The sequence below is a fragment of the Scyliorhinus canicula genome, chromosome 16 (genome assembly GCF_902713615.1).
Source record: "Scyliorhinus canicula chromosome 16, sScyCan1.1, whole genome shotgun sequence".
Lineage (NCBI taxonomy): Eukaryota > Metazoa > Chordata > Chondrichthyes > Carcharhiniformes > Scyliorhinidae > Scyliorhinus > Scyliorhinus canicula.
In genome coordinates this window covers 7,708,951-7,736,200 of record NC_052161.1, presented here as the reverse complement: position 1 = coordinate 7,736,200, position 27,250 = coordinate 7,708,951, and the positions used below count along the sequence as shown (strand labels likewise).

The 27,250-nt window shown below is 46.9% G+C and overlaps 1 protein-coding gene across 3 annotated transcripts in view; it reads right to left on the bottom strand.

Moving 5' to 3' along the window:
- zfyve27 (zinc finger, FYVE domain containing 27) overlaps positions 1–27,250 on the bottom strand; it is a 167,985-nt gene that overhangs the window by 57,039 nt on the left and 83,696 nt on the right. For all 3 annotated transcript variants that reach the window (XM_038821899.1, XM_038821897.1, XM_038821896.1), the window contains one exon: positions 14,090–14,234. In XM_038821899.1, the coding sequence (XP_038677827.1) occupies positions 14,090–14,234 (145 nt within the window). The remainder of the gene's footprint in view (positions 1–14,089; positions 14,235–27,250) is intronic.

Here is a 27,250-nt window from a genome sequence, read left to right as displayed (position 1 = left end):
CGTGCTCACTCGCATACTCGCTCTTGCACACGTTCCTTCTGATGTCCTTCATTCCTTTCTGGGAGGAGGGGGGAAGAACATGCTGGCTTATTTGTAAAACGTGGTCATGCGGTACCACACTTCCTCAAACGTCAGATGAGGTAGGTTCAAACACCATTCCAGGACTGAAATGCGTAAAACTAGCTTGACATTGTTGAACTTGCGACCTTCCCACGGTACTCTCCCCATATCCTAACTCACCTCACACCCCATTCAGCCACCACCCTTGTGCCCACTGACCTACTTTGGTTCCCTGTCCAGCAATGCTTAAAAGTCTTAAAGTTCTCATATTTGTTTTCAAATCACTCCATGGCCTTGCCCCCTTTCCTACTATTTTAACCTTTCCCTGGCCCAACAGCCCCGTATCTCTGCTCCACCAAACCTGACCTCTTGTGTATCTCCAATTGTAATTGCTCCAACATTGGTGGCTGCGCCTTCAGCTGCCTGGACCCTAAGCTCTGGAATTCCCCCCCCCCCCCCCACCCCACCCCACCCCCAAGCCTCTTCGCCACTCTCTGCCTTTAAGACCCTCCTTAAAACGCTCCACTTTATGACCGAGCTCTTGGCCATCCATTTTAATATCTCCTTGTGCCAGATTTCATCCGATAATGCTGCTTTGAGGCATTTGCAGCCTAATACTATGTTAAAGGTGCGCATGTAAACCCAAGTTGTTGTTGTTGAAGGGTCAGCTTAGATGAGATACTGGAGTGGGTTTTGAACCCGCGAACATAAATAAACGCAAACCGCTGTGGGTGGTGGAAATCTGCAATGAAAACAGAAGGTGTTGGAAATACACGGCAGGCCTGGTAGCATCTGGTGGGAGAAACCGAAAGGACTCTTCTTTAGAATCCCTGAGCAGTTCTGAAGACTCTCATTCAACCCAAAGTTAGCTTAGTTTCTCTGTGAATGCTGCAAGGCCTGCTGAGCATTGCCAGCACATTGTGACCCCATCAACCTCTGACTCGGGGGCAAGTGTTACTACCAACAGATCCAGGCTTTTCAATGGATAAACAATTGAAGTGCAATAAGATAAACAGCTCGGAGAAGACAGCGTGGAAAGGTAGAGCAGGGCGACTGATTCTGGATTACTCTTGTGCAGGCACAAATAATCAAATGGGTTACAATGGTGCTTTGTGATTCTGGAGACAGCAAGGTTGGCTCACTAATCTTCCAAGGAGGCAGTTGAATTTGGAGCAATTGCAATGGAAGATTAAGGGGTTTAAAGCAGAACAGATTGATCAAAGAGAGAAACCCTGCACATGTGCTGACCTTCACAGCCGTTCAGGGGATGAACTGAATCGTCATGGACACCATTGGAAATAGAACCGCACCTCTTGAAGGATAAGTTGATATGGCCATTATTGGCTTTAGACTTAGGCTTAATAGAGACACAAAACTGAAGAAGTTACACAAAACCGTTATAAATTACTGATTGGACCTCAGTTGGAGTAGTGTGTCCAATCCTGGGCATGTTAAATCCTTGGAGAAGGTGCAGAGGCGGTAGAGAAGCTAGGGTTGTCCTTACAGCAGAGAAGGTTAAGGGGAGATTTCACATACATGTTCAAAATTATACAGGCCTGTGCTATGGAGAAATTTAGTTCCACCATCACAACAGTCGGTAATCCCAGGACACAGATCTAATATAACTGCAAAATCACTGGTGAAAGTAGTATTTTTTTTTAAAGTGGTTATAATCTGGAACACTGTCTAAAGGATGGTGGAAGTAGCTTCGGTAGTAATTTGCACAGAGGACTTGGATAAATACTTGAAAAGGAATAATTTGGAGGGCTTTCCGCCTGTGCTGTAAAATGTTATGATCCCCAAACAATCGCCATCAAAGCAAACCCAATTAACTTTGGGAAATCTTGCTGCTATCTGGATGTAATACCAAGGTTGATTAAGATGATTCACAAAGTACATAACAATCCACTCTCAACACTTTTCCGTCTTATGCAGGCACAATCTCCACCCACAGATACCGTGACCAAAGGATGGGGATAGGAGAAACACATTCATCCAAGGGAAACCAGCTCTTTTACCATTGGCCCAATTCTGCCGTCACCTGCTGAAAATACGATGTGAACCTTGTGGTGAGAATCTAGCAGCAGATGGAATCACAACTGGATAATTTATCTCTCAGTGACGTTGGAACATTGAGGTCAACTGTGGTGAACCATCCCTGCCCCAGCATTGCCATCAGAGCTGAACACCATCCTTTTATGGAAAAGGAAACAATAAGATTCTGTTGATCTGCCTGGGAGTGTGAATTCAATGAAGGATTTATTGGAATGTTTATCTTGAATGAAATAAAGGTTTAATTGGAACAATCTCCCCAGTAATTCAGCTTTTAAGTGCTTGGCAATTATTAACTGAAAGGTTTCCAAGGAGAAAAGGATTAAAATTCCTGGTCACCTGCAGAACGGCTCCTGATCTTGGTGATGGTTTGTTTTGGCTGGACTTAGGGGGGCAAAGGGAGAGAAATTCTTGCGTGCTTTCCAATGTCGGAGTGCCCTGGCCTTCCCTGTGAAGAATGTGATACCAATTACAGAGCTAACAGTTGCTTTTGTTTTTAATTGGAAAGAAAAAGGCCGTGTGAAGGGCCAAGACCCATAATCCTTGGAAAAGCAATGAGAAACAGCAAGGTAAATCAAGATATAGTGATTGGTATTAATAACCTGACTCAGTATCATTATTAACTGGCACGCGTAATAGATTAGGAACATAGGAAGAGGTGTAGACCATTCAGTTTGATGCAGTACCCTTTTAAGGGACTGCTCCTTTAATTTGTCCCTCAGTTCATTTGACTTAGTTTATTTGGCTATTTCACAATTGTAGACCAATCAGCCCTACATTCGGAGAGATCAAGGTCGGTCGATGGTTTACTTCCAAATACCCACTTTTGTCCCATATCCCTTGAAGTTTTGGAGAACAAAAAATAATCAATCTTAGCTTTAAAATGAATGAGTTTTAAAATTTTTTTACAGTACCCAGTTCTTTTTTTTCCCTCCAATTACGGGGCAATTTAGCATGGCTAATCCACCTACCTCTGCACATCTTTTTGGGTTGTGGGGGTGGGACCCATGGGGAGACATGGGGAGAATGTGTAAATCCACACAGACAGTGACCCAGGGCCGGGATCAAACCCGAGTCCTTGGCGACGTGAGGCAGCAGTGTTAACCAATGCGCTACCGTGCCACCCTTTAATATGAATATGTGATCTGACCTGAATTGCTATTTGCAGAAGAAAGTTCCAAACATCTACCACCTTTTGTATGCAACAGTGTTTCCTAATTTCACTCTAGAATGAACTGATTACAGTAGTATGCTCCCTGGTCCTAGAATCCCCAACCATTGGAAAAAGTTTATATCTACCCACTCAACATCTTCAAAATGTCAATCAAATCACCCATAACCTTCTAAATCCCATGGAACACCACCCTAGTTTGCATAATCTCTCCTTGTCACAAATATTAATTGATAATAGATAGGTCGTCTTGTGGATGATTCAAGTCAAGATAGAGAGAGTAGGAATTATCCCAGAAATGCCTCGAGTTTCTATTAATGCTGTAAAACATAGCTTCCTCAAGATTAGATACCACTTTCTAGAACTCCTCCAGGGTACGGCTTGGTCAGGATAATGGGTTCAATCTTCACGCTCCAACATTCAGACTTTACGGCGGAGGATTTGGGCAAGAGGAATAGTCCTTTCACGTTTAGACAAAAGTAAATGGATCTCACAATACTACAGAATGATAGTCCTTACCGGGAATCGTTTGGGTGACTGTTTCACCACCTGAAAACGTAAAGGACTCCGAGATGGATGAAGAAATTGTATGTTCCACTGGCTTCCTTTATATGTAGGTTAACAAGCAAATGGTCAGATTCCTTGAGAAACATCAAGTGGTAGGAAGGGAAATAACGGATGCAGGGATAGTACAAGAAGGTGATCAGCCAGATCTGCCAAACAGCAGAGCAGGCTGAAGGGCCAATTGGCCTGCTTCAGCACCTATTTCTTATGTGGAGGACAAGGTGCATAGTGCAGGGCACCACCAAAAGTAGAAGAAATCAAGAAAGATGACACGAGTCAAGTAATAGTCGTTAGGTGCCACGGGGTTTGGCTTTTAATAGCCAATAGGATGTAGGAAGAAGGAAACCACTGCAGGAAGTAAAGAGTTCCGTTGTTCCGAGCTGTTCGCAAAAGAGTTTGATTACAGTGAGAGAGTCAGAATGTATGCACAGGACAAAATACTTGGAGATTAAGAAGAATAAGAGGAACCTTGATAACAGGTAACAAAATAGAAAAAGAAATGTTGCAAGAAAGAGATATATATTGAGAAATTTGATCGACTTTGGAGGTGCAGCAAGAAGACTACTGGATCTCTGATGTTCACCCGAGAGGACAGACAGTACCTTGGTTTAGCGCCCCATCTGAAAGGCGAACCTATAGCAGTGTGGTGTCAGCCTGGATTATCTACCAAAATATCTGCAGCAGGGCTCAAACTCACAACAATTCTGGCTCAGAGGAGAGAATGCTGCCCGCTGAGTCAAGGCTGACATCCAAATGGGGTACAGTGCTGGAATTCAAGGAAACTGAAGGAATGTGTCGAAACCAGAGGAATACAGTTAAGAATAATAGAAATGAGACTATTCTCTTCTTGTGCTTCATTTATCCCCAAAATGGGACGGCGCAACTCTGAACAGTTTTTAATTTTAAACCTTGCCTATTCCAATCTTATTTTGTTAAATAAAGGACGGCGCAGCTGGTCCAACTGAAATCAATGGAAACACAACACTGAAAAAATTACAATGGTCTCTTCTCCTGGTACATGTGATGCTTGAACTCTTAGCTACAGATACAAATTGGACCTGACACTGATATTTTTGATTACATCCTGTAGGGATTCCACAAGGTATTTCGCAATAGTTGGAATAATCGTTCTATTTTTTTAAAAAAAAGAGAGTTGCCTGAATTCACTCCATATTCATTTAGTATTTTCCCCGTTTCTCCGTGATCTAATTTTGGTGGGAGTCCGAATCTAAGGCAAAGGCCCTCCGTTCAGACCTGCTCAGAATTTTAGACTAAACGGGCAGCACGGTGGCGCAGTGGTTAACATTGCTGCCTCACGGCGCTGAGGTCCCAAGTTTGATCCCGGCTCTGGCTCACTGTGCGTGGAGTTTGCACATTCTCCCCGTGTTTCACCCACAACCCAAAGATGTGCAGGGTAGGTGGATTGGCCACTTTAAATTGCCCCTTAATTGGAAAAAGTGAATTGGGTACTCTAAATTTAAAAAACAAAAATTTAGACTAAATAAGAGTAGCATCAGAACAGCTGGTTCAAAAAGTGCAGATTGCCATTTACATTGCACCTTACGATAGCCTCCAACCACTTTGCAAACAATGAACTAAACTGAAGTTCCAGCGACAGTTATACAGGCAGCTAATTTGTACACAGCAGGATTCCACGTATGTTTACGTTTTACGTATGTTCCCCCCCCCCCCCCCCCCCCCCCCATGGTGTCTTTCAATGAAGGAATGTTGGCCTGAACACTGGGGATACACCTCATAAATAAAGGAGTTGTTACAAACTTTGAAACTTTTGAAATGCAGTCACTGTTGTAACATAGGAAGTGTGGGGCTATATAGTGACCCGCATATATAAAATGTAGTGTCTGGCAAAACTTTAAGCAGAAAAAATGGAGCACTTTTTAAACACAACAGTTTGCACATTTAACATATAGTATCACAGAAACCCTCTAGTGTAGAAGGAGGGCAGTCGGCCCATCAAATCTGCACCGACACTCTGAAAGAGCACCCTACCTAGGCCCACTCCCACAATTTAGCATGGCCAATCCATCTAACTTGCACGTCCTTGGACTGTGGGAGGAAACCCACGCAGACATGAGGAGAAAATGCAAACTCCACACAGACAAGCACCCAAGGCAGGAATTGAACCTGGGTCCCTGGCGCTGTGAGGCAGCAGTGCTAACCACTGTGCCACCGTAGCCAGGAGATCCCCAAGATGATTCAGTGGTGGAAACCTAAACCACGCAAAAGGAGAAGAGGGATTAAGAGAGTGGTTGAAGGAACAGGTTTCTAAAAAGGCATTTGAAAGTGGAGAAATGTAACAATTGTAAAAACAGATAAAACTTTTTAACCACCCGGACTCAAAAAGCAAACGTGCAGTCCCTGATCCTTGGATAATCCACCTATTTTTAAAAATGAGCACAATCATTGAAGCTGCCAGAGTTAAAAGCAGGGAAATGAGAAAGAATAGGAAATCTGATCAAAAGCAGAAAATACAGGGCTCAGACTTGCATCTCCTTGTCCCCGAAGGGCTGATGAAGGACTGTGCCCAAAATGTTAACCTGTCTCTTTTCCCTTTTACCCTATAGCCTGTGTGCCAGACATGCTTGTGGAATAAGACACCAAGGTGCAGAACCGAGAGCAATAATTCCTGGCCAATATTTATCCCCCAATTATGACTTGATAATTATTTGTTGTTGTGGGAAATCACTGTGCTCAAATTGGCATTCACAGTCCCTATATTGTCACAGCGATGACACTCAATATGTACAAATGTGGAGAACTTAGATCTGGCCAGAGGTCATGGGTGGCACCTCAGTCCAGTACTTGCCATCTTTCTTCAGACTAACACTCTGATGACTTCACTCGTACAAACGGTTGAATAGTAACTCCATAGCCTTGCTTGTGATGTATCTACACTTGCTCTGCATTCTCATCAGGCTACCAAGGAAGCTGCCAGAACCAGCGATAGCTCAGCCCAACAACTCCAACTCTCTGCAGCTGTTGGCGTTCTACAACAACCTGCATTCACCTAGCACCTAGCAGTAATAACAATCCAAGGCTTTTCACAGGGCTGTTGGCAAGAAAATGTTGACATCGAGATACACAATGAGACATTGGGACAGGTGATCAAACAGCTGTTCAAAGACGTGCTTTTAAGGAGCATCTTAAAAGGGGGATTTAAGGAGAAAATTCCAGAGTTTAGCACCCAAGTGACTGAAGGTGCAGTTGCCAACAGCAGTGTGATTAAAATAGAGGAGGCACAAGAGGCCAGACCGGCAGAGCATGACGCTCGGCCTAAACGTTGCAAAAAGCAAAATGCTGCAGATACTGAAAATAGAAACAGAAAATTCAGCAGTTTAGGCAGCATCTGTAGAGGCAAACAGAATTAGTGCTTCAGGCCATCAACCTTCTTTCTCCACAGATGCCTTCAGGAGAGAAAGATTATGAGTGGGAATGGGAGAGTAAAAACAACAAATGGATAATGCGGGGGAAAACACAAAGGTTTAGTCATATAGCACTGACAGGCTTTCAAGATTAGTAAAGACTGGGCTGGTAGTAAAAAGCAATAACCTCCAACCCCTTGAACACAAGGCAGCCGACCTCTTAACAATGCAATTTCTTTATCTCCTCTCAACTTTTGACAATAACAACCCATGATGTCCATGTAACTAATTGCCCAGCGGTCCTTAGACAGTCGTTGGCAATGCTGTGGAACCCACTTCCTAACTTCTGAAAGAGTCAATGGAAACCGGCACTACCATTGGCGAAAATGTCATTTTAGTCAACAAATAGTCACAGGAGCAACATGCGAGGGGACATGAAATACTGAACTTTATTATCTCCTGAAACGATACACAAGATTGGATCCGTCTAAACAGTGCCACCTGTGCCGAATGTTCAGTACACAGGTCCCCCCCACCTACCCCCCACCTAGATCATCTTTTCCTCTCAACTCCTTAATCCTAGGAAACAAGACAAAATGCAGAGAGCTTGAATTTAATGGTTTCCTGTCATTTACCGAAGATTGGAGACATTTGATGAAACAAAGCAAACACTGAGCTACTAGAGTTAGCTTGACAGTCACATTTGTAACACAGTACATGATGCCTTTCCAACCTACAAGCTGCACAGAAGTTTCAGCTGAATTTGAAACAGTGGACTATAGGGTTGGTTCATGTCAAACTGCTTTCCCCTAATTCACCAGATTAAACGGTGGTGCCAGATTCAATCAGGGTGCTGGCCGACTTGGCTCAAATGGTATACACCACTGTCCCATCCATTTTAATTCTAGCTACTCTTACCAAGTGTGTCAGCTTGTTTAAAAACATCTAACCCCTGTGATTCTTTAAGCAGTCGCTATCTGAAGGCTGCAATTCATTCAGAGTGGACCGCAGATAAAACAAAGAGCCCTCAGTCCTTACTTATGGTGGTCTCAAGTTAAAAGTGAATGGCAGTGCTCCTGAACTGCATGACAGAGAAAGGGTATTGTCCTGGGATTCCTGCACAGTTAGTTATCGGAGCTGCACAGTCCTTGTACTACAACAGACAAAGCAATAAATTGCGTTTATATAGCACCTTTCATCGCTCGTGATGATCCCAAGAGCTTTATAACTAATCAAGTATGTATGGTTACCATTGTAATGCAGGGGAGTGCGGCAATTTGTGCACAGCTAGTTCTCACAAACAGCAGTGTGATAATGAGCACATAATCTGCTGCACCGATTTTGTTTGCGGAATAAATATTGGGTCTGGAGACCAGGAAGAATTTCACCAGCCTCCTTCACCGGTTTTTCCTCCTTGAATGATGTTAGGGAATCAGTTGGGTTCTTTTTACAGCAATCTGACAGCTTATTGTTCTCTCTTACTGATGCCAGTCCCTCTGTGGATCACTACCTTGCTTGGTGGAGAAGATTGTGCACTTCAACAATCCCTTGAGCAATGTTGTTGGGAGCTCTCTATCACCCCCCATAATGGGGTTTCCCCCGGACAGCTGGTAAAATGGAGCATCCTGCCGGTGGGGAATCCAGCCCCACATGTCTACATCATTCAATCCATGCAGGGGATTTATGCTTGCTGACAGATCATAACGTCCTCTTGTGCTCGGCTTAGTCTGATCCAGTTCAAGGTGGTGGCACAGGGTCCATCTGACCAAGGCGAGGATGATCGGATGTTTCTCTGGGGTCGAAGACATGCGTGAAGGTTGTTTTTGGGGACCAGCTAACCACTCCTATGTTCTGGTCTTGTCCCAAGTTAGTAAGCTTTTGGGTCTCTTTCTTCAACACCATGTCAGCGATACTTCATGTCGATCTGGAGCCATGTCCGCTGATGGCCATTTTCAGGGTATCAGACTCGCTGGAGCTGCAGACGGGGGTGAAGGTGGATGTCCTCACCTTTGTCTCGTTAATAGCCCAGAGGCGAGTTCAGATTGGGTGAAAGTCTCCTACTCCGCCCAGTGCCTCAGCTAAGTTGGGTGACCTCATATCATTCTTACATTTGGAATATGTTGAGCACTTTCCATACCTGGGTAGCCTCCTCTCGCAAGGCCACAACAAGGAAACCAAAGAGAGATCATCTGCGCTAGCTCAGCCTTCTTCAAGCCATGCCAACGAGTGTTTGAAAACAATGACCACCAAATGTCAACAATGGTCCAGAGCACTCCTGTACTGCAGTGAGACCTGAACTGTGCATCAGTGAAACAGAAGAGCACTAGAAAAATTCCATCGTAATGCCTTCATCGTATCATCCAGATCAATGGGAGAACCACTGAACGAACGCTAGTGTCCTTCTTGAAGGCAGCTCCACAAGATTTAGTCAAAACTTCTGAAAAATCAACTTCTGTGGACTGGACATTGCCCGAATGACTGGAAAGCAACTCCCCCCACCCCCACCAGGTTCTGTTTTCTCAGCTCACAAACAGCCAGGGTTCCGGGGAGGATGAAGAAAATATTTCAAAGACATTCTGAATATTTCCCTGAAGCGAAGCAGCATCGATGTATCTATTTTTTCTAGCAATTTAAAGTACCCAATTCTTTTCTTTTCCAATTATGGGGCAATTTAGCATGGCCAATTCATGAACCCTGCACCTTTGGGTTGTGGGGTGAGACGCAGGCACGGGGAGAATGTGCAAACTCCACAGTGACGGTGACCTGGGGCCGGGATCGAACCTGGGTCCTTGGTGCCATGAGGCAGCAGTGTTAATCACTGGGCCACCGTGCTGCCCTGGCAGCACTGATATCAAAGACCGAGAGCAGTTTGCTACCATTATTCTGAATGCTATCAATTAATTTCTTAACAATGAGACAGAGAAGGAAAGAAAAGGCAACAAACCCTGCACTCTGGATCCCACTGCCTAGTGGGGCAATCTGCCCCATGTGCCCAAAGATGTGTGGGCCGAGAATTGGCCTATTCAGTCACATGAAGACCCGTGCCACCATGTTGAGGGGTATCTTCCTCGAATCGAAGGACAGCTGACAATATTTAGTACCACTGTTTTCTTTCCAGCTATAGAAAGAAATGCATTGAATTCTCAAATTGCCATGGTGCGACTGGAGTGCTCATCTAGTTTCAGAGCCCCAATGTCACGGTTCTGCAAACACACCAAAAGACAAGATAGAAATCCTTTGTGCAATGCCCCTACACTGCATAAATATCTTTCCCTCCCTCAAAACTCACCAATTCTGGTTTTTTGATAAGTTTTTAAAATACGTTCGAAGTCTGGCCGTCTGTTCTAACTCGGGTCACTCAAAGGTGCCCAGCTTATTCAAATTAGCATCTCGTCACATTAGAACATTGACAACTCTTCAGGAGTGTTTTAATTGGTTGTAAAATGCTCTGGGGCATTGCTCGAAGGACAATAAAAATGCAAATCTTTCTTTTCCTCCTTCGCCAATTCTGTCACCAGCTCACACGACTTGAAGGAAATGTCCCAGTGGCAGTAAAAAGATACATAGGGAAGGACGACACTGTCAACCGGGAATTTCTTTGAACCACTCAATTTATTTTTGGAAATTCTACAAGAGAATATGGAGGTATGGAATGATTTCAGGCATCTAGCATCAATACCAAATACTCCCACCTCAGGTACAGCACGGGGTTGAAGTACTGGCAAATTAAATTCGATTTGATTTATTGCCCCCGAAGTACAGTGGAAAGTATTTTTCTGCAGCCGAGGGATTAAAACCGTCAAACCTTTAAAGGCATTTGAAGACTAAGCATGGCGAGTTGGAGGACAAACCTATTGATTTTTTTCAAAGGATGCAATGAGAATTTAAAATATCAGCTGACGCTCTTGGCAGGAATGTAACATTAAATGACAAAGCAAGTGAGATCGTGAGGACCAAGCAGAATCACATGTAACATTAAAGATAAGCAAAAATGTTGGGTCGCAAAGGTCGGCCGGTTGGTAAAAATGGGTCCCGGGCAAAAAAGCTTGAGAAACACTGTTTTACCCATCAAGCACTCCCAGGACAGGTACAGCACAGGGTTAGATACAGGGTAAAGCTCCCTCTCCACTGTCCCCATCAAACACTCCCAGGACAGGTACAGCACGGGGTTAGATACAGAGTAAAGCTCCCTCTACACTGTCCCCATCAAACACTCCCAGGACAGGTACAGCACGGGGTTAGATACAGAGTAAAGCTCCCTCTACACTGTCCCCATCAAACACTCCCAGGACAGGTACAGCACGGGGTTAGATACAGAGTAAAGCTCCCTCTACACTGTCCCCATCAAACACTCCCAGGACAGGTACAGCACGGGGTTAGATACAGAGTAAAGCTCCCTCTACACTGTCCCCATCAAACACTCCCAGGACAGGTACAGCACGGGGTTAGATACAGAGTAAAGCTCCCTCTACACTGTCCCCATCAAACACTCCCAGGACAGGTACAGCACGGGGTTAGATACAGAGTAAAGCTCCCTCTACACTGTCCCCATCAAACACTCCAGGACAGGTACAGCACAGGGTTAGATACAGAGTAAAGCTCCCTCTACACTGTCCCCATCAAACACTCCAGGACAGGTACAGCACAGGGTTAGATACAGAGTAAAGCTCCCTCTACACTGTTCCCATCAAACACTCCCAGGACAGGTACAGCACAGGGTTAGATACAGAGTAAAGCTCCCTCTACACTGTTCCCATCAAACACTCCCAGGGCAGGTACTGCACGGGGTTAGATACAGAGTAAAACTTTTTAAATGTGTATATTTTATTAGATTTTTCAATTTTTTACAAGTAAAAATAACACAACAAAGGAAGTAATAAACAATGTAAAACAGGTACGGAACAGAACAAGAATTATTGTGAACATAGGAAAAAGAAAATAACGTAAAACTCTGCACCCAAAATCCCTCACAAAGCTCCCTCTACACTGTCCCAAACAATCCCAGCCCAGGTACAGCACAGGGTTAGATACAAAGTAAAACTACGTTTTCAGATCAAGCACTCGCATCTCAAACACAGCAGCAGCTAGATGCAAGTGACGTTCCTTTCATACATTCCATTAAACACTTTTGTCAGGCACTGAGGTGTTATATGTATTTTAAAGCGCTCTCTGTCTGCAGCAACAACATGGCTCAGCTCCAGCAACCGCTGCTGCACACAGCCACTTAGTGAATTTAGAAGGGGATCTGGTGGTAAAGATTCCACTCGAAGTAGAGTGCAACTTGAAAACATTTTTCATCTTAGTGCCAAGTAACAAGACAGAACCCTCTATCATGAAAATTATTTTGCAAATGTCATGTGAGAGTACCTTTAAGAAATGGGTGTTTAAGAAATGTACCTTTATGCAATGTCATCCAGAGAAATGTCATCCACACACTCAAATGAAGTTCCAAAGCCATAAGAACACAGCATAAAACAGTATTTAGGGGAGAGGATGGTAAAGGGGATTTATTTACTCAATGTTCTATTACTTACCTTGTCTCCTCTGAAGTGCAGGATCCACAACAAGGTGGCAAAAAGGCTAGTATCTGGCACAAATGGGAATGGGGCTGGAGTGCTAATATGTATTTTATCAGCGATGGTGGAGTTTGGGCGTTCCTGGGCAGGGTGTAGAGGAAATGGCTCTGTATTTTAGCCAAATTGTGGTGAAAATGCGGAGGTTTGGCACCACAGGCGACCATCCAGCACTATATGGCATAACGCTACTGCAGTTATTAGCACCAGGAGACTGGCTGTGCTGTTTGAAAGTCATGTGGTGCAGGTCCGAGAGATTTGGCAGCATTGAGGGGGTGTCCCTGCATTTTGTTGTAATTGGAACCGTTCGTTTCGAATTGGAAACTAGAAAGTTGTGTTCAGTTCGTTGAGGAATTCCCAGGATCTGGCACGGTTGCGAAAACAAACCTATCCCCCAACCAAAGCAATGCTGGCAGGAAACAAAGCGAATAGAAGAAAAATCTAGCAGGGGCTGACTGCAACAAGTTTGCAAGGGTTTGTGAAACAAGAGGACGGAGGCGGCCTTGATTTTTCAGTTCAGTTCTCATTCTGTGACGTGACCAGAACACCCTTCCAGTGCTGCCGGAAATTTGGACTCCCACCTTTAATGCTACCATGCTCTAGGGTTCAATAGCATTGCGGGGTTCGATAGTATTGCGAGGACTGAGGATCCAACAGTGAGCCAAACCTAGCATTCGAGATCCCACTAAAAAATTCTGGATCGATTACAAAGTATCTATTGTTAAGCCCCATGGCAACTTGTGTCTCAAGAGAATAGAGACTTGTAATAGGCATCCTAGCAACTTCATCAATATTTTGGGATGAAATCTAAAGAGTCGGAGAACAGGCAGAGAAACATTAAAGAGAAAAAAATAATAATTTAATTTCTCATTTCTGCAGCCAATGTCATAAAAGGTCTAGTGCCTAATTAATAATAAGAACAATAATCTAAAGCGTCACAAGTAGGCTTACATTAACACTGCAATGAAGTTACTGTGACAAACCCCTAGTCACCACACTCCAATGCCTGTTCGAGTACACGAAGGGAGAATTCAGAATGTCCAATTCACCGAACAAGCATGTCTTTGGGACTTGTGGGTGGAAACTGGAGCACCCGGAGGAAACCCACGCAGACACGGGGAGAACGTGCAGACTCCGCACAGACAGTGACCCAAGCCGGGAATCGATCCAGTGTCCCCATAATATCATTGCACAGTTTCGACCCAAATTCTCACACAGCATACTTGCTTAACCCACATAGCAAGATTAAATTCAGTAAAATCTGGGAGACTGAGATTTCCACTTACCATAGTTGTTGGTGGGATAACGTTTCCGCAGTTTCTCAGTAAGCTTGGAAACCTTGCTCCTGATGGGCTCATTTTTATTAAAAAATCCATTGTCCTGCATGGTCAGTTCATAATCCCCAGCACCCTGCGGACCATCATCATCCTCCTAAACACAGGAGCACAAAACAAAATCAGATCAGAGATTCTCACAAGTGTTTATTCAATTCCAAGACATAGCAAATTAACTTGGGAGTAAAAGCCAGAGCCTAGTTCACCATTACTGGGCGGCAGGGTCCCAGGTTCGATTCCTGCTTGGGTCACTGCCTGTGCAGTGTCTGCACATTCTCTCCGTGTCTGCGTGGGTTTCCTCCGGGTGCTCCGGTTTCCTCCCAGTCCAAAGATGTGCAGTTTAGGTGGATTGACCATGATAAATTGCCCTTCGTGTCCCAAAGAGGTTAAGTGGGGTGACTGGGTTATGGGGATAGGGTGGAGGTGTGGGCTTAGGTAGGGTGCTCTTTCCAAGGGCTGGTGCAGACTCGATGGGCCAAATGGCCTCCTTCTGCACTATAATTTCTATGAAATCTATGAAACCAAGCTTTTTGTCCACGAGTACCACAAGTCCTGAAAGATGTGCTTGTTAGGTGAATTGGATATTCTGAATTCTCCCTCAGTGTATCCGAACACTGGAGTTTGGCGACGAGGGGATTTTCACAGTAACTTCATTGCAGTGATAATGTGAGCCTACCTGTGTCACAAATAAAGATTATTATTATATCAGCTGCCTTAGCATTATCATGGAGCCACACGTAACTAAACACATGTCCCCATTTATGCACGATCAATAACTCTCGAAGCGAGATTGGAGTACAATTGAAGGCTTTATTGGACTAGAGGTTTCCCCCTACAGCAGCTGGGGAGACACAGACTCTTATACTCCGCCTTACTGGGCGGAACCAGCAGGCAGGCTTCACCAATGATCTTGCTGTCTCAGGTACCTCCCACACCAATGGTCTTACAGCCTCAACCTGGGTACCGTAATACCCCGAATACCGACTACCACATTCACCCCCTGTTAAAAAAAAAAAAGAGTCCGGCAGGGGTGGTGGTCAAACGTTATACAATGGTAGAGGTTGAGATTATGGTGGTACCCGTCGGTGGTACAGTGTCTTGCCTTGTTACATAGAACATAGAACAGTACAGCACAGAACAGGCCCTTCGGCCCTCAATGTTGTGCCGAGCCACGATCACCCTACTCAAACCCACGTATCCACCCTATACCCGTAACCCAACAACCCCCCCCCTTAACCTTACATTTATTAGGACACTACGGGCAATTTAGCATGGCCAATCCACCTAACCCGCACATCTTTGGACTGTGGGAGGAAACCGGAGCACCCGGAGGAAACCCACGCACACAGGGGGAGGATGTGCAGACTCCACACAGACAGTGACCCAACCGGGAATTGAACCCGGGACCCTGGAGCTGTGAAGCATTTATGCTAACCACCATGCTACCCTGCTGCCCAGAAATGTCACAACATGTCACAACTATTTACAGTATTTATTTAAAATGTACATATCAAAATGAAGCAATTAGTCGATCGGGGACCCTGGTCGTCCTCTGTGAACGTCGCAGTTTTGGCGGTGATGCAGTTGCCGGCTCGGGCATCCGTGACTCCGGGAGCGTGACTTTGGTTTCTTCGGTAGCTTCATCACCCCTAGATGGAACCAGTGGGAGAACTGATCCACCTGGGAAGGGGGCGGCCGTGGTTAGGAGGGAGGGTGGGGTAGGTGGGGGGGGGGGGGGGGGGGGGGGGGGATCCAGCCAGGTCCCGTAGGGAGACCGTATCCTGTCGGCCGTCGGGGTACGCCACGTAGGCGTACTGAGGGTTAGCGTGAAGGAGGTGGACCCTCTCGACCAATGGGCCCGACTTGTGTGCCCGCACGTGTTTGCTGAACAGGATGGGTCCTGGAGCTGCCAGCCAGGTTGGGAGCGAGCTCGCGGAGGAGAACTTTCTGGAGAAGACAAGGAGACGTTCAGGAGGTGTTTCGTTTGTCGTGGTACACAGCAGTGATCGGGTGGAGTGGAGAGCATCGCAGAGGACCTCCTGCCAGCGGGAGACTGGGAGATTTCTGGACCGCAGGGCCAGTAGGACGGTCTTCCAGACCTTTCCATTCTCCCTCTCTACCTGCCCATTTCCACGGGGGTTGTAACTGGTCGTCCTGCTCGAGGCAATGCCCTTGCTGAGCAGGAATTGACACAGTTCGTCGCTCATGGAGGAGGACCCCCTATCGCTGTGTATGTAGGCGGGGAAACCGAACAGTGTCATGATACTGTGGAGGGTTTTTATGACGGTGCCTGCGGTCATGTCGGGGCAGGGGATGGGGAATGGGAACTAGGAGTACTCGTCAATCACGTTCAGGAAGTACGTGTTGCGGTTGGTGGATGGGACGGACCCTTTTAAGTCCCATTTTAAGGATTTTTGCGGTATGGAGGAATTTTCGGAGGTTGGTGTCGTGGTCCTGCTGGTCGTGGCCGCAGGTGGTGACGTTGTCGAGGTACGGAAACGAGGCCCGCAAACTGTACCGGTTTACCATTCGGTCCATCTCCCATTGGAAGACCGAGACTCCATTTGTGACACCGAAGGGATCCCTCAAGAAGTGGTAGAGCCACCCATCTGCTTCGAATGCAGTGTATTTGTGGTCGTCCGGGCAGATGGGGAGCTGGTGGTCGGCGGACTTTAGGTCCACCGTAGAAAAGACCTTGCATTGTGCAATCTGATTGACCAAATCAGATATGCGGGGGAGGGGGTACGCATCGAGCTGCGTATACCTATTGATGGTCTGACTATAATCGATGACCATCCTGTGCAGAGGTGAGGAAGGACATAGTTGGAATTTTTTTAATTCCCTCCGCTGGACCGTGAGGTTAGCTATGCAGAACCCCTTGTTCTCTACAGAGTGAGACCCGGAGACCAGGGAGATTCTTTGGTTAACTGGCTGTATGGGAACTTATTCTTATTCGCCTTACCGTGGTGGGGCTGAATGAAGCTCTCTGTGCTCCTGGAGTCGATCAGGCAGGATGTTTTGTGTCCGTTGATGAGCACGGTTGTCGTCGCGGTCGAGAGCGTTAGGGGCCGAGACTGGTCCAGGGTCACCGAGGCGAGTCGTGGTGAAAGTTGAAGATTTTCCTCGGGCGATATGTGGTCATCCCAATCGGGGTCCTGAGAGTCCAGCCAAGATGGCGGCGTCCACGGGTCGCACATGGCTGGGGATGTGCAAGATGGCGGCGCCCACGCGTGGCACATGGTCCCTGGGGAACAAGACTGCGGCACTCGGGGCCCGCACGTAGCTCGGGAAAAGGAAGATGGCGGCGCCCGCTGTCCGCACGTGGCCTGTGGGGAGAGAGTTGTGGTGGCGGCCCCGTTTCGCCCCTGGGGATGGCGACGACCGCCCGGGCCTGGCATACCGCCACGAAAAGGCTCTTTTTGCTGCACCCTTTGCAGATGGAGGAGCGGGCCGGGCAGCGCTTGGCTTGCCCACAAAAATAACAGCGGGGCCCCCCAGGGTTGCCTGGCAGCCGCGCGGCACAAGCTTGTGGGGGGATGGGGGAATGCACGGGGTCGGCCGCGGGCGGGTTCCATGCTGCCCAAGGGGCTGCCACGCGGTCGGGGACGTCCGCGTGGGCATTTCGGGAGGCCACATCCAGGGAGCTAGCAAGGGCCCGTGCCTCCTTGAGGCCGAGTGTCTCCTTCTTTAGTAGCCGCTGACGGATTTGGGAGGACAGCGTACCTGGAACGAATGCGTCCCGGATTAAAAGTTCTGCGTGGTCGCTTGCTCAATCTTGCGGACAGTCACAATTCCTACCTAGTACCAGAAGTGCGTGGTAGAATTTGTCTAGCGATTCCTCCGGGATTTGTCGCCTTGTCACTAGCAGATGTTAGGCGCAAACCTGATTTACTGGGCGAATGTAATTTCTTTTCAACAGGGCCATCGCGGCCTCAAAATCGTCCACATCCTCAATGAGCGTGTAGATCTCTGGGCTCACCCTTGAGTAGAGAACTTGCAGTTTCTGGTCCTCCGTGGGTGTAGTCGTGGCTGTCCTGAGGTACCCGTTGAAGCACGCCAGCCAGTGTTTGAAGGATGCTGCTGAGTTTGCCACGTGGGGGCTAAGTCGCAGACACTCCGGCTGGATGCGGAGCTCCATTCTTCAAAATCTAGTCCAATAAATTGATGCATGATCAATAACTCTCGAAGAGAGATTGGAGTACAATTGAAGGCTTTATTGGACTAGATGTTTCCCTCAGCAGCGCAGGTACAGAATGCAGCAGCTGAGGAGACACAGACTCTTATACTCCGCCTTAGTGGGCGGAACCAGCAGGCAGGCTTCACCAATGATCTTGCTGTCTCAGGTACCTCCCACACCAATGGTCTTACAGCCTCAACCTGGGTACCGTAATACCTTAATACCGACTACCACACCCATTAATTTGCACTTACTCAAGTTATTGTAACAAAGATCATTGGTTCTGATTTAGGAATCGTCAATGATGGCAACAGTCAATACAAAATGTTTGCGAATGAAGGGTTGAATTTGTTACGGTTCAAGATGAAGACTACTCAGACTCACAAATAAATGGGTTGTGGCTTGTTTAGCCAACCTGCAATAAGTAAGAGTGTCTGACATGAATGAGGTCAATGCATTAACAGAACTTGCTTTGCGTTAAGCTGCAACAGGAAGACAACAGATCTTGGATAGACGCACACATCCAGTCCAGGATTCCAACCCAACCCAAGGCCTGCTGAAGCCTCTAGACAGGAAAACATACCTTCTTTTTAACAGAAGCACTCGTCCAAATATACAGTAAGACAAAACAAGTTTTGTTATGTGCGTGTTCTCAGGTTTCTGAACTATTAACTGGAAGATTACTTTGGACTATATTCCTACCCGAGGAGTGGTATAAAGATGCATCTTGCTGATCAACGGAACGTTTCCATTTATAACACTTGTTGTTCAGTAATTACGATGGAGTGCATTAGTTGCAGCGATGCCGATAAGTGTGGCTGTTACTTGGCTTGAAGCAAGATCACATAAACAGCAGGGCAAAATGAGCAGTTTGTTGATGTATTGCAACTTTGCCTCGGGGAGGGGGGGGATGTTGTCCAGGTCACAGGAAACTCGGCTGCAAACTGCAACATGGAATTTCTTATATCCACTATTCTAGGCAGACAGCAACTTTGACAGTGCAGCATACCCTCAGTATAGCGCTGGACAATGTGCCCTAGTCTTGAAGTGGAATTAAATAAATAAAATAATCTTTTTATTGTCACAAGCAGGCTTACATTAACACTGCAATGAAATACTGGGAAAAGCCCCCAGTCGCCACATTCCGGCACCTGTTCGGGTACACAGAGGGAGAATTCTGAATTCTCAGCCGGTACGGGAATTGAATCCGTGCTGCTGGCCTTGTTCTGTACCACAAACCAGCTGTCTTCAAACCCACATAGAAGTTTTTCCATTGTTAAAGAAAGGTAATTTAATGTGAGTCTGTAGCATATTTGGCTGCAGAGTTGCTGAACATGGAGTTACCAAATTATCTCCAGTAGCAAATCAATACTTGGGGATAATCAATAAATGCTGCCTTCCCTGCAATGTCCACAACCTAAAACATAGTTTTGACTTCTGGAGGCCCTCGGCCAGGGATTTTTCAGCAGGAGTTTATCTTTGGGCAGATAAAGCAGCGTCAGAACTGTCACATTAAACTCCACAACTCACAGATGAAGCATTCAGAGGATAAGATATGCTGGACAAACAGCACTTGTTCACAATCAACATAATGAAAGTCAGGGATAAGTGATTGGACTTGGTTTCTCCCAGCTGGAATGCCAGTCATGCTGCTGCCTTGCTTTCCTCCACATACAGCAAAACTCTATTTGATTGTTATAAATCTAGAAACAGAGTCGATCATTCAGTCCCTCGAGCCCATATTGACATTCAATTAGATCATGGCTGATCTGTATCTCAATTCCAACTAGCCGCTTTGGTTCTAAAACTATTTTGGCTCCCACTCAATATTTTGGCTCCTTATTCTGACCCCAATTTCACAATTAATCCTCCCAGACCCTCAGCTTTAGCTAGTTCCATCTGGTAACATTTGCATGGCCGACATCCACAACAACAACCTGTTTTTAGACGCAGCAGGGGGTGAGAGATGACATGGTCAAGGGCGAAGAAAGGGGCCATCTGGGATGGGCGAGGTACAGAGTGGAATTAAAGGGGCGGGAGTTAAGTGGGGAAGATGACGGACGGTAGAGGGGATTGGAGGCGCAAGTCTCCGGTAAGCTTGGTAACATGGAACGTCGGGGTTTGATTTGAAATCGAGGGCTGTGGCGATTTTAATGAGCAAAAAAATGGGATTCGTGAGTGTGAAGGAGGTGAGGGATCCAGGTGGGAGATATGTGATTGTGCGAGGGGTTTTGGAAGGGGCACCGGTAGTGTTGGTAAATGTGTATGCCCCAAATTGGGATGATGTGGGTTTTATGAAGGGGTTGCAGGCAGCAATCCCGGATTTGGCCACGTACCAGTTGATCATGGGAGGAGATTTTAACTGAGTCCTGGAGCCGAGGGTGGATAGATCGAGCCCCAAGTCGATGGGTAGGGTACAAGTGGCTTGGAGCTGGGGGGTTGAATGGAGAAGATGGGTATGGTGGATCCATGGCGCTTTCAGAACCCGGGGGAAGGGAGTATTCCTTCTTTTCACACGTCTACAAGGTGTATTCGAGGATTGATTACTTTGTAGTGAGTGGGGAGATTTTGGTTGGGGTGGAGGGGACAGAGAAAGCGGGGATAGTTATCTCGGACCATGCATCCCACTGGCTGGATATTCAGTTCAGTACGGGACGAGAACAGAGGCCAAGGTGGAGGTTTGACTCGGGGTTGTTGGCGGATGGAGGTTTTTGTGATATGGTGCGGTTGGCGATTAGGGATTATGTGGAGTTCAATCAGAATGGGGAGGTGTCGGTGGGCATTGTTTGGGAAGCACTGAAGGCAGTGGGCCGGGGAGAAATTATCTAATTTACGGTTGGTGCGAATAAGGAAAGGAGGGCGGAACATGACCGGCTAGTGAGCGAGATAGTGGAGGTGGACAGGGAATATTCGACGGTGCGCACCGTGGAGGGATTGGCGAGGAGGAAAAAGTTGCAGGGGCAATTTGACAGGCTGACAACAGGGAGGGCGGTAGGGCAACTGCGTAGGGAAGAGGGGTGCAATACGAGTACGGGGAGAAGGCGAGCCATATGCTGGCGCACCAGCTGCAGAGGCATGCTGCATCCAGAGAAATATTGAAGGTCCGGACTGGGGCTCGGGATGTGGTGTCAGAGCCAGGGAAGATAAATGAGGCATTTAGAGAGTATTACTAGGGACTTTATAAGGCAGACCCAGGAGGAGAGGAGGGGGACATGGGGTGGTTTCTGGACGAGCTGGAATTTCCCCAGGTGGAGGAAACAAAGAGGCAAGCGTTGGAGGGGCCCCTGGGGCTGAGGGAGGTGCTGGATAGTATCAGGGGTATGAAGTCGGGGAAGGCCCCTGGGCCGGATGGGTACCCGGCAGAATTTTAGAAGGAATTTTCGGCGGACCTGGCACCACATCTGAAGGGGAAGTTTAATGAAGCACTGGAGAAGGGGGAGTTGCCAGAGACGAAGCAGGCAGTAATCATACTAATCCCAAAAAAAGAGAAGCATCTGGTGGAATGTGGATCGTATAGACCCATATCACTATTGAACACGGATGTGAAATTATTGGCGAAGTTGTTGGCGGGGAGGATGGAAGACTATGCCCGGGGGTGGTGGCAGAAGATCAAACAGGCTTCGTGAAGGGCAGGCAGCTCGCGAGTAATATAAGACGGCTGTTGAATGTGGTGATGAATCTGTCGAGGGCTCTGGTACCGGAGGTGGTGGTGCCCATGGACACGGAGAAAGCATTTGATCAGGTGGAGTGGCGGTACTTGTTTGAAGTTTTGGGAAGGTTTGGGTTTGGACCGAGATTTGTGGCATGGGTGCGGTTGCTGTATGTGGCTCCAAGAACGAGGGTGAGGACGAATGATATGAGCTCACGAAGCTTTGACTTACACAGGGGTACAAGGCACGGGTGCCCACTGTCGTTGCTGCTGCTATCGCTGGCCATAGAGCCATTGGCAATGGCTCTCAGGGGGTCGGCAGAGTGGCAGGGAATAACGAGGGGACAGAGGGAGAACCGGCTGTCGCTCTATGCCGATGACCTCTTGCTGTATGTTTCAGATCCGTTGGAGAGTATGGGAAGGATTATGGGCCTGTTGGGGAGGTTTGGAGGGTTCTCGGGATACAAGCTGAACACAGGGAAAAGCGAGGTATTCCTGGTGAATGAGATGGCACAACGGGCTAAGTTAGGGGGTTGCCATTTACGGTAGCAAGGGATAGGTTTAGGTACTTGGGGATTCAGGTAGCGAGGGAATGGACGGGGCTCCATAAGTGGAACTTAACGAAGCTGGTGGAGGAGGCCAGGGAAATCTTGAGGTGGGATACACGGCACTTAACGTTGCCGGGGAGGGTCCAAGTGGTGAAAATGAATATTCTGCCGAGGTTCTTGTTTATCTTTCAGGCACTCCCGATCTTTATACCAAAAGCCTTTTTTCAAAAGGTGGACACAATCATCTCTGACTTTGTATGGGCGGGGAAGGTGCCGAGGGTGGGGAGGACCCTGCTACAGAGGCAGAGGCAGCAGGGGGGGTTGGCATTGCCAAACTTGCATCATTATTATTGGGCGACGAATGTGGACAAGGTGCTGCCGTGGTGGAAAGGAGAAGGGGTAGAGTGGGTTAGGATGGTGGAGGAATCTTGTAAGGGGTCTAGTTTGAGGGCTATGGTGACGGCAGCATTGCCAATGGCTCCGAGTAGTATTCAGGGAGCCCAGTTGTGCAGTCCACGGTGACAATATGGAATCAGCTGAGGAGGCATTTTAGAGTGGAAGGGATGTCGGTGCTAACGCCACTCTGTGCGAGAATCATGGGTTTGAGCCGGGGGAAGGGATGGATAGTGTATACAGGAGGTGGAGGGAAGTGGGGCTGGTCAAGGTGAGGGATTTGTATTTGGAGGAAGGGTTCGCCAGTCTGGAGGAGCTAGGGGAGAGGGTAGAGCTGCCGAGGGGTAGTGGGTTCAGGTATCTACAGGTTAGGGACTTTGCACAAAAGGTCTGGAAGAGGTTCCCGAGGTTCCCTGCTGGAGCGACTGCTGCTTCCGGATGTGGAAGGGGTGGGAAAAATTGGGGATATATATGGCTGGGGGAGCAGTGAGGCGAGCTGGCGGTGAAGATCAAGGAGAAATGGGAAGCGGAGTTTGGAATGGAGATCAATTGGGAAGTATGGAGTGAGGCACTGCGAAGGGTAAATGGGACCTCCTCTTGTGCAAGGATTAGCCTGATACAGTTTAAGGTGGTGCACAGGGAGCATATGACTCGAGCGAGAATGAGTGGGTTCTTTCAGGGAGTAGCAGATGATTGTCAGAGGTGTGGGCAGGGGCCAGAGAATCGTGCGCACATGTTTTGGGTTTGTGAAAAATTGGGAAGATTCTGTGCAGGAGTGTTCGCGGTCTTAGCCAGAATAGTGGAGGAGGGAGTTGACCCGACCCTTTGGTGGTGATATTTGGGGTTTCAAAAAAGCCGGAGCTCATGGAGAGGAGGAAGGCCGATGGCTTGGCCTTCGCCTCTCTGATTGCACGGCGACGAATTTTGCTGGAGTGACGGTCGGCATCGCCACCGGGGGTAGCAGCATGGTTGGGTGACCTGTACGACTTCCTACGGTTAGAGAAGATAAAGTATGAGTTAAGGGGCTCAGCAGGGGAGTTTGAGAAAAGGTGGGAGATGTTTGTGACCGTGTTTGAGGAGCTGTTCGTTGCAGAGGGGTGGGGGGGTGGGTGTTGGGGAGAGGGGGATGAAAAAGGAGAAAAATCTGTACAAACTGTATAGTTGATTGTTGGGCCATCAGGCCCTGGAGACTTGGAATAGTTTGTTGAGCACGATTTTCCTATTGATGCTGATTGTTCCAAGTTTCACTCTTTCTATTACCTCAGAATTACCCGTTCCGGTAGGAATGGTACTAGTGTCCCCCACGGTGAAAACTGAGGCAAAATATTGATTTAGCATCTCCGCCATTTCTATGTTCCCCACTATTAACTCTCTGGTTTCATCTTCCAAGGGACCAACATTCACTTTAACGACTCTCTTCCCTTTTATGCACTTATGGAAGCTTTTGCTATCCTTTTTGCTATTTTGCACTAGTTTTCTTTTGTAATTTACCTAACTTTTTGTTTATATTTGAAAGTTTCCCAATCTTCCAGCCTATCACTAGCCTTTGCAACATGGTATACCTTAGCTTTCGTCTTTATATTGTCCTTAAACTCCTTGCTTAGACATGGATTTTTTTACCCCTCCTCTTACCGTCTTTCTTCCTCGCTGGAATATATTTTCGGTGCGAGGAATTGAGTAGCTCCTTAAACAACTGCCACTGCTCACCAGCTGTCCAACTTGAAATGAAATGAATGAAAATCGCTTATTGTCACAAGTAGGCTTCAATGAAGTTACTGTGAAAAGCCCCTAGTCGCCACATTCCGGCGCCTGTCCGGGGAGGCTGGTACGGGAATCGAACCGTGCTGCTGGCCTGCTTTAAAAGCCAGCGATTTAGCTGAGTGAGCTAAACCAGCCCCTGGTTTAGGCCTTCCTGTCCATTCTACTCGGACCAAATCTGTCCGATGTAATTATCTTTATTTAATTCCAGAACGCTCGTGTGGGACTCCACTTTCCCGCCCCCAAACTGAATTTTGAATTCCATCATATAATGGTCACTATTCCCTCGAGGATGCTTAACTACGAGGTAATCAATTAATCCCTCCTCATTACACAATACCAAATCCAGAATGGCCTGCTCCCTGGTTGGTTCCACAATATATTGTTCCAAGAAACAATCTCTAATACATTCAATGAACTCATCCTCGAGGCTACGTCTGCCAATTTGATTAATCCAGTCTATTTGCATATTAAAATCACCAATGATGATTGCCGTACATTTTTTACAAGCCCCAGTGTTTCCTAGTTTATACTGTAGTCCAGAGCTTAGAGTTTGGGCAGCTGAAGGCAAGTCAAATGATGGAGCAAATGGCTAGAATCAGGGAAGTGCAGAGATCTGGAGGGTTGTGGGGCTGCAGGAGATGACAGAGATAGAGAAAAATGAGGACTCGGAAGGATTTTAAACTTATTTTATTTCAAAATAAAACGTTACTTAGTCGGGAACCTGCGTAGGACCATGAGCACTGGGATGATTAGGATATAGGCAGCAGACTTTTGGATGAGCTTAAGGTTTTAGAGGCTGGAAGATGGGACGCTGGTTAGAACTGCACTGAAACAGTTAAGTGGTAAAAAAACATGAATGAGGATGTCGATTGATGTGTTTAGGCAAGGCAGAGTTAGCTGATGTTAAAGGTGAAAATAGGCAGCCTGGCGCTGAAGCTCATTGCGTGACAACACCAAAGTTACAAACAGTCTGACCCAACTCACAGCAGAGATATGGGTGGCACAGCTTTTAGCACTGCTACTTCAAAGCGTCAGGGACCTGGGTTCAATTCCGGCCTTGGGTGACTGTCTATGTGGAGTTTGTGCGTTGTGTCAGCGTGGGTTTCCTCCGGATGCTCCGGTTTCCTCCCACAGTCCATAGATGTGTGGGTTAGGTGGATTGGCCATGCTAAATTGCCCGTTAGGTGCAGGTTAGGTTATGGGGTTACAGGGATAGGGTGGGGTGGACGGGGGAGTGCTCTTTCGAAGGGTCAGTGCAGCCTTGATGGGTCAAATGGCCTCCTTCTGCACTGTAGGGATTTTATGATCCTATGATACTACTGCTGTGTTAATGAGTCTATCACAAACAGTTTATAGCAAGGGCAATTCAATACAAACATGAACCATTAAAATTTCAACCTGCAAATGGGCTTAATTTTGCTCTTAGTAAATTGATACAATCCTGCAAATTGAGCTTAGAAAATATCCCCACGTTCTGTTTAACAATGGACGATCATGCAAATAACACAGAATTCCAGGCATGTGGCCTAGGTAAGCGTTTGCACATGATTGTCAGACCAACAAAAACAGCACGTCTGTTACCCATTGCATTTGCAATAGAACTAGATCTCCTTTTGCTGCTGGAGGATACCAGGAACCCCCTATTCACTTATGCACAACACGAGAAGGAGAAATTCCTCTCCTTCCATTTGTTCAAAGACACTTCCTTAGCCATGATACAAGGCTAATGAACAGAGATTTTATCTTGGCTGACCTTGTGAAGGTGTCTGTCACCATTGGGTTAGACCCATTTATAGTTCCAGCCTTTCCTCAGTGAAGAGCACTCGACTCAGTAGATTAGGGCAGGAGTTGCACTCCAGAAGCTTGAGCACAAAATCAAGGCCGACTCCCTTTGTTCCAGCACTGGAGAAGTATTGCATGGTCAGAGGTGCTGTCTTTTAGAAATGTTAAAATGAGGCCCCATCTTCCCTCTCAGGTGGGCATAACAGATTCCATGGCACAATTTTGGAGTTCTCCCCAGTCTGCTCCAGGCAATATTTATCCTCCATCAACATCCCGAAAACAGATGACTTGGTTTGTGAGATGTTGCGCTAATTGGCTACTATTGATTCTGAGAATAAAACATTTGAAAGGTACATCAGTGGCTGCAAAGCGCTTCAGGATGGTTAAGGGCCCTTCATGTTGATTCCCATAGTTCCTGTTTAGTTCATTTTGTCTTTATCGTTTTGGTCTACGGTTCATTTTTTAAAAAAAATTCAGATTACCCAATTCATTTTTTTCAATTAAGGGGCAATTTAGCGAGGCCAATCCACCTACCCTGCACATCTTTGGGTTGTGGGGGCAAAACCCACGTAGACACGGGAGAATGTGCAAACTCCATACGGACAGTGACCCAGAGCCGGGATCGAACCTGAGACCTCGGCGCCGTGAGGCCGCAGGGCTAACCCACTGTGCTGCCCTTACGGTTCATTATTGGAGACATACTGAGCAGAGGAAGTAAAGAACTAGTGTTATAAAGTTTTGTATTTTGGGGTAGAAGAACCCAGACTTTAAGGCACCCAAGAAACTGGATGGGTTTGTTTTGA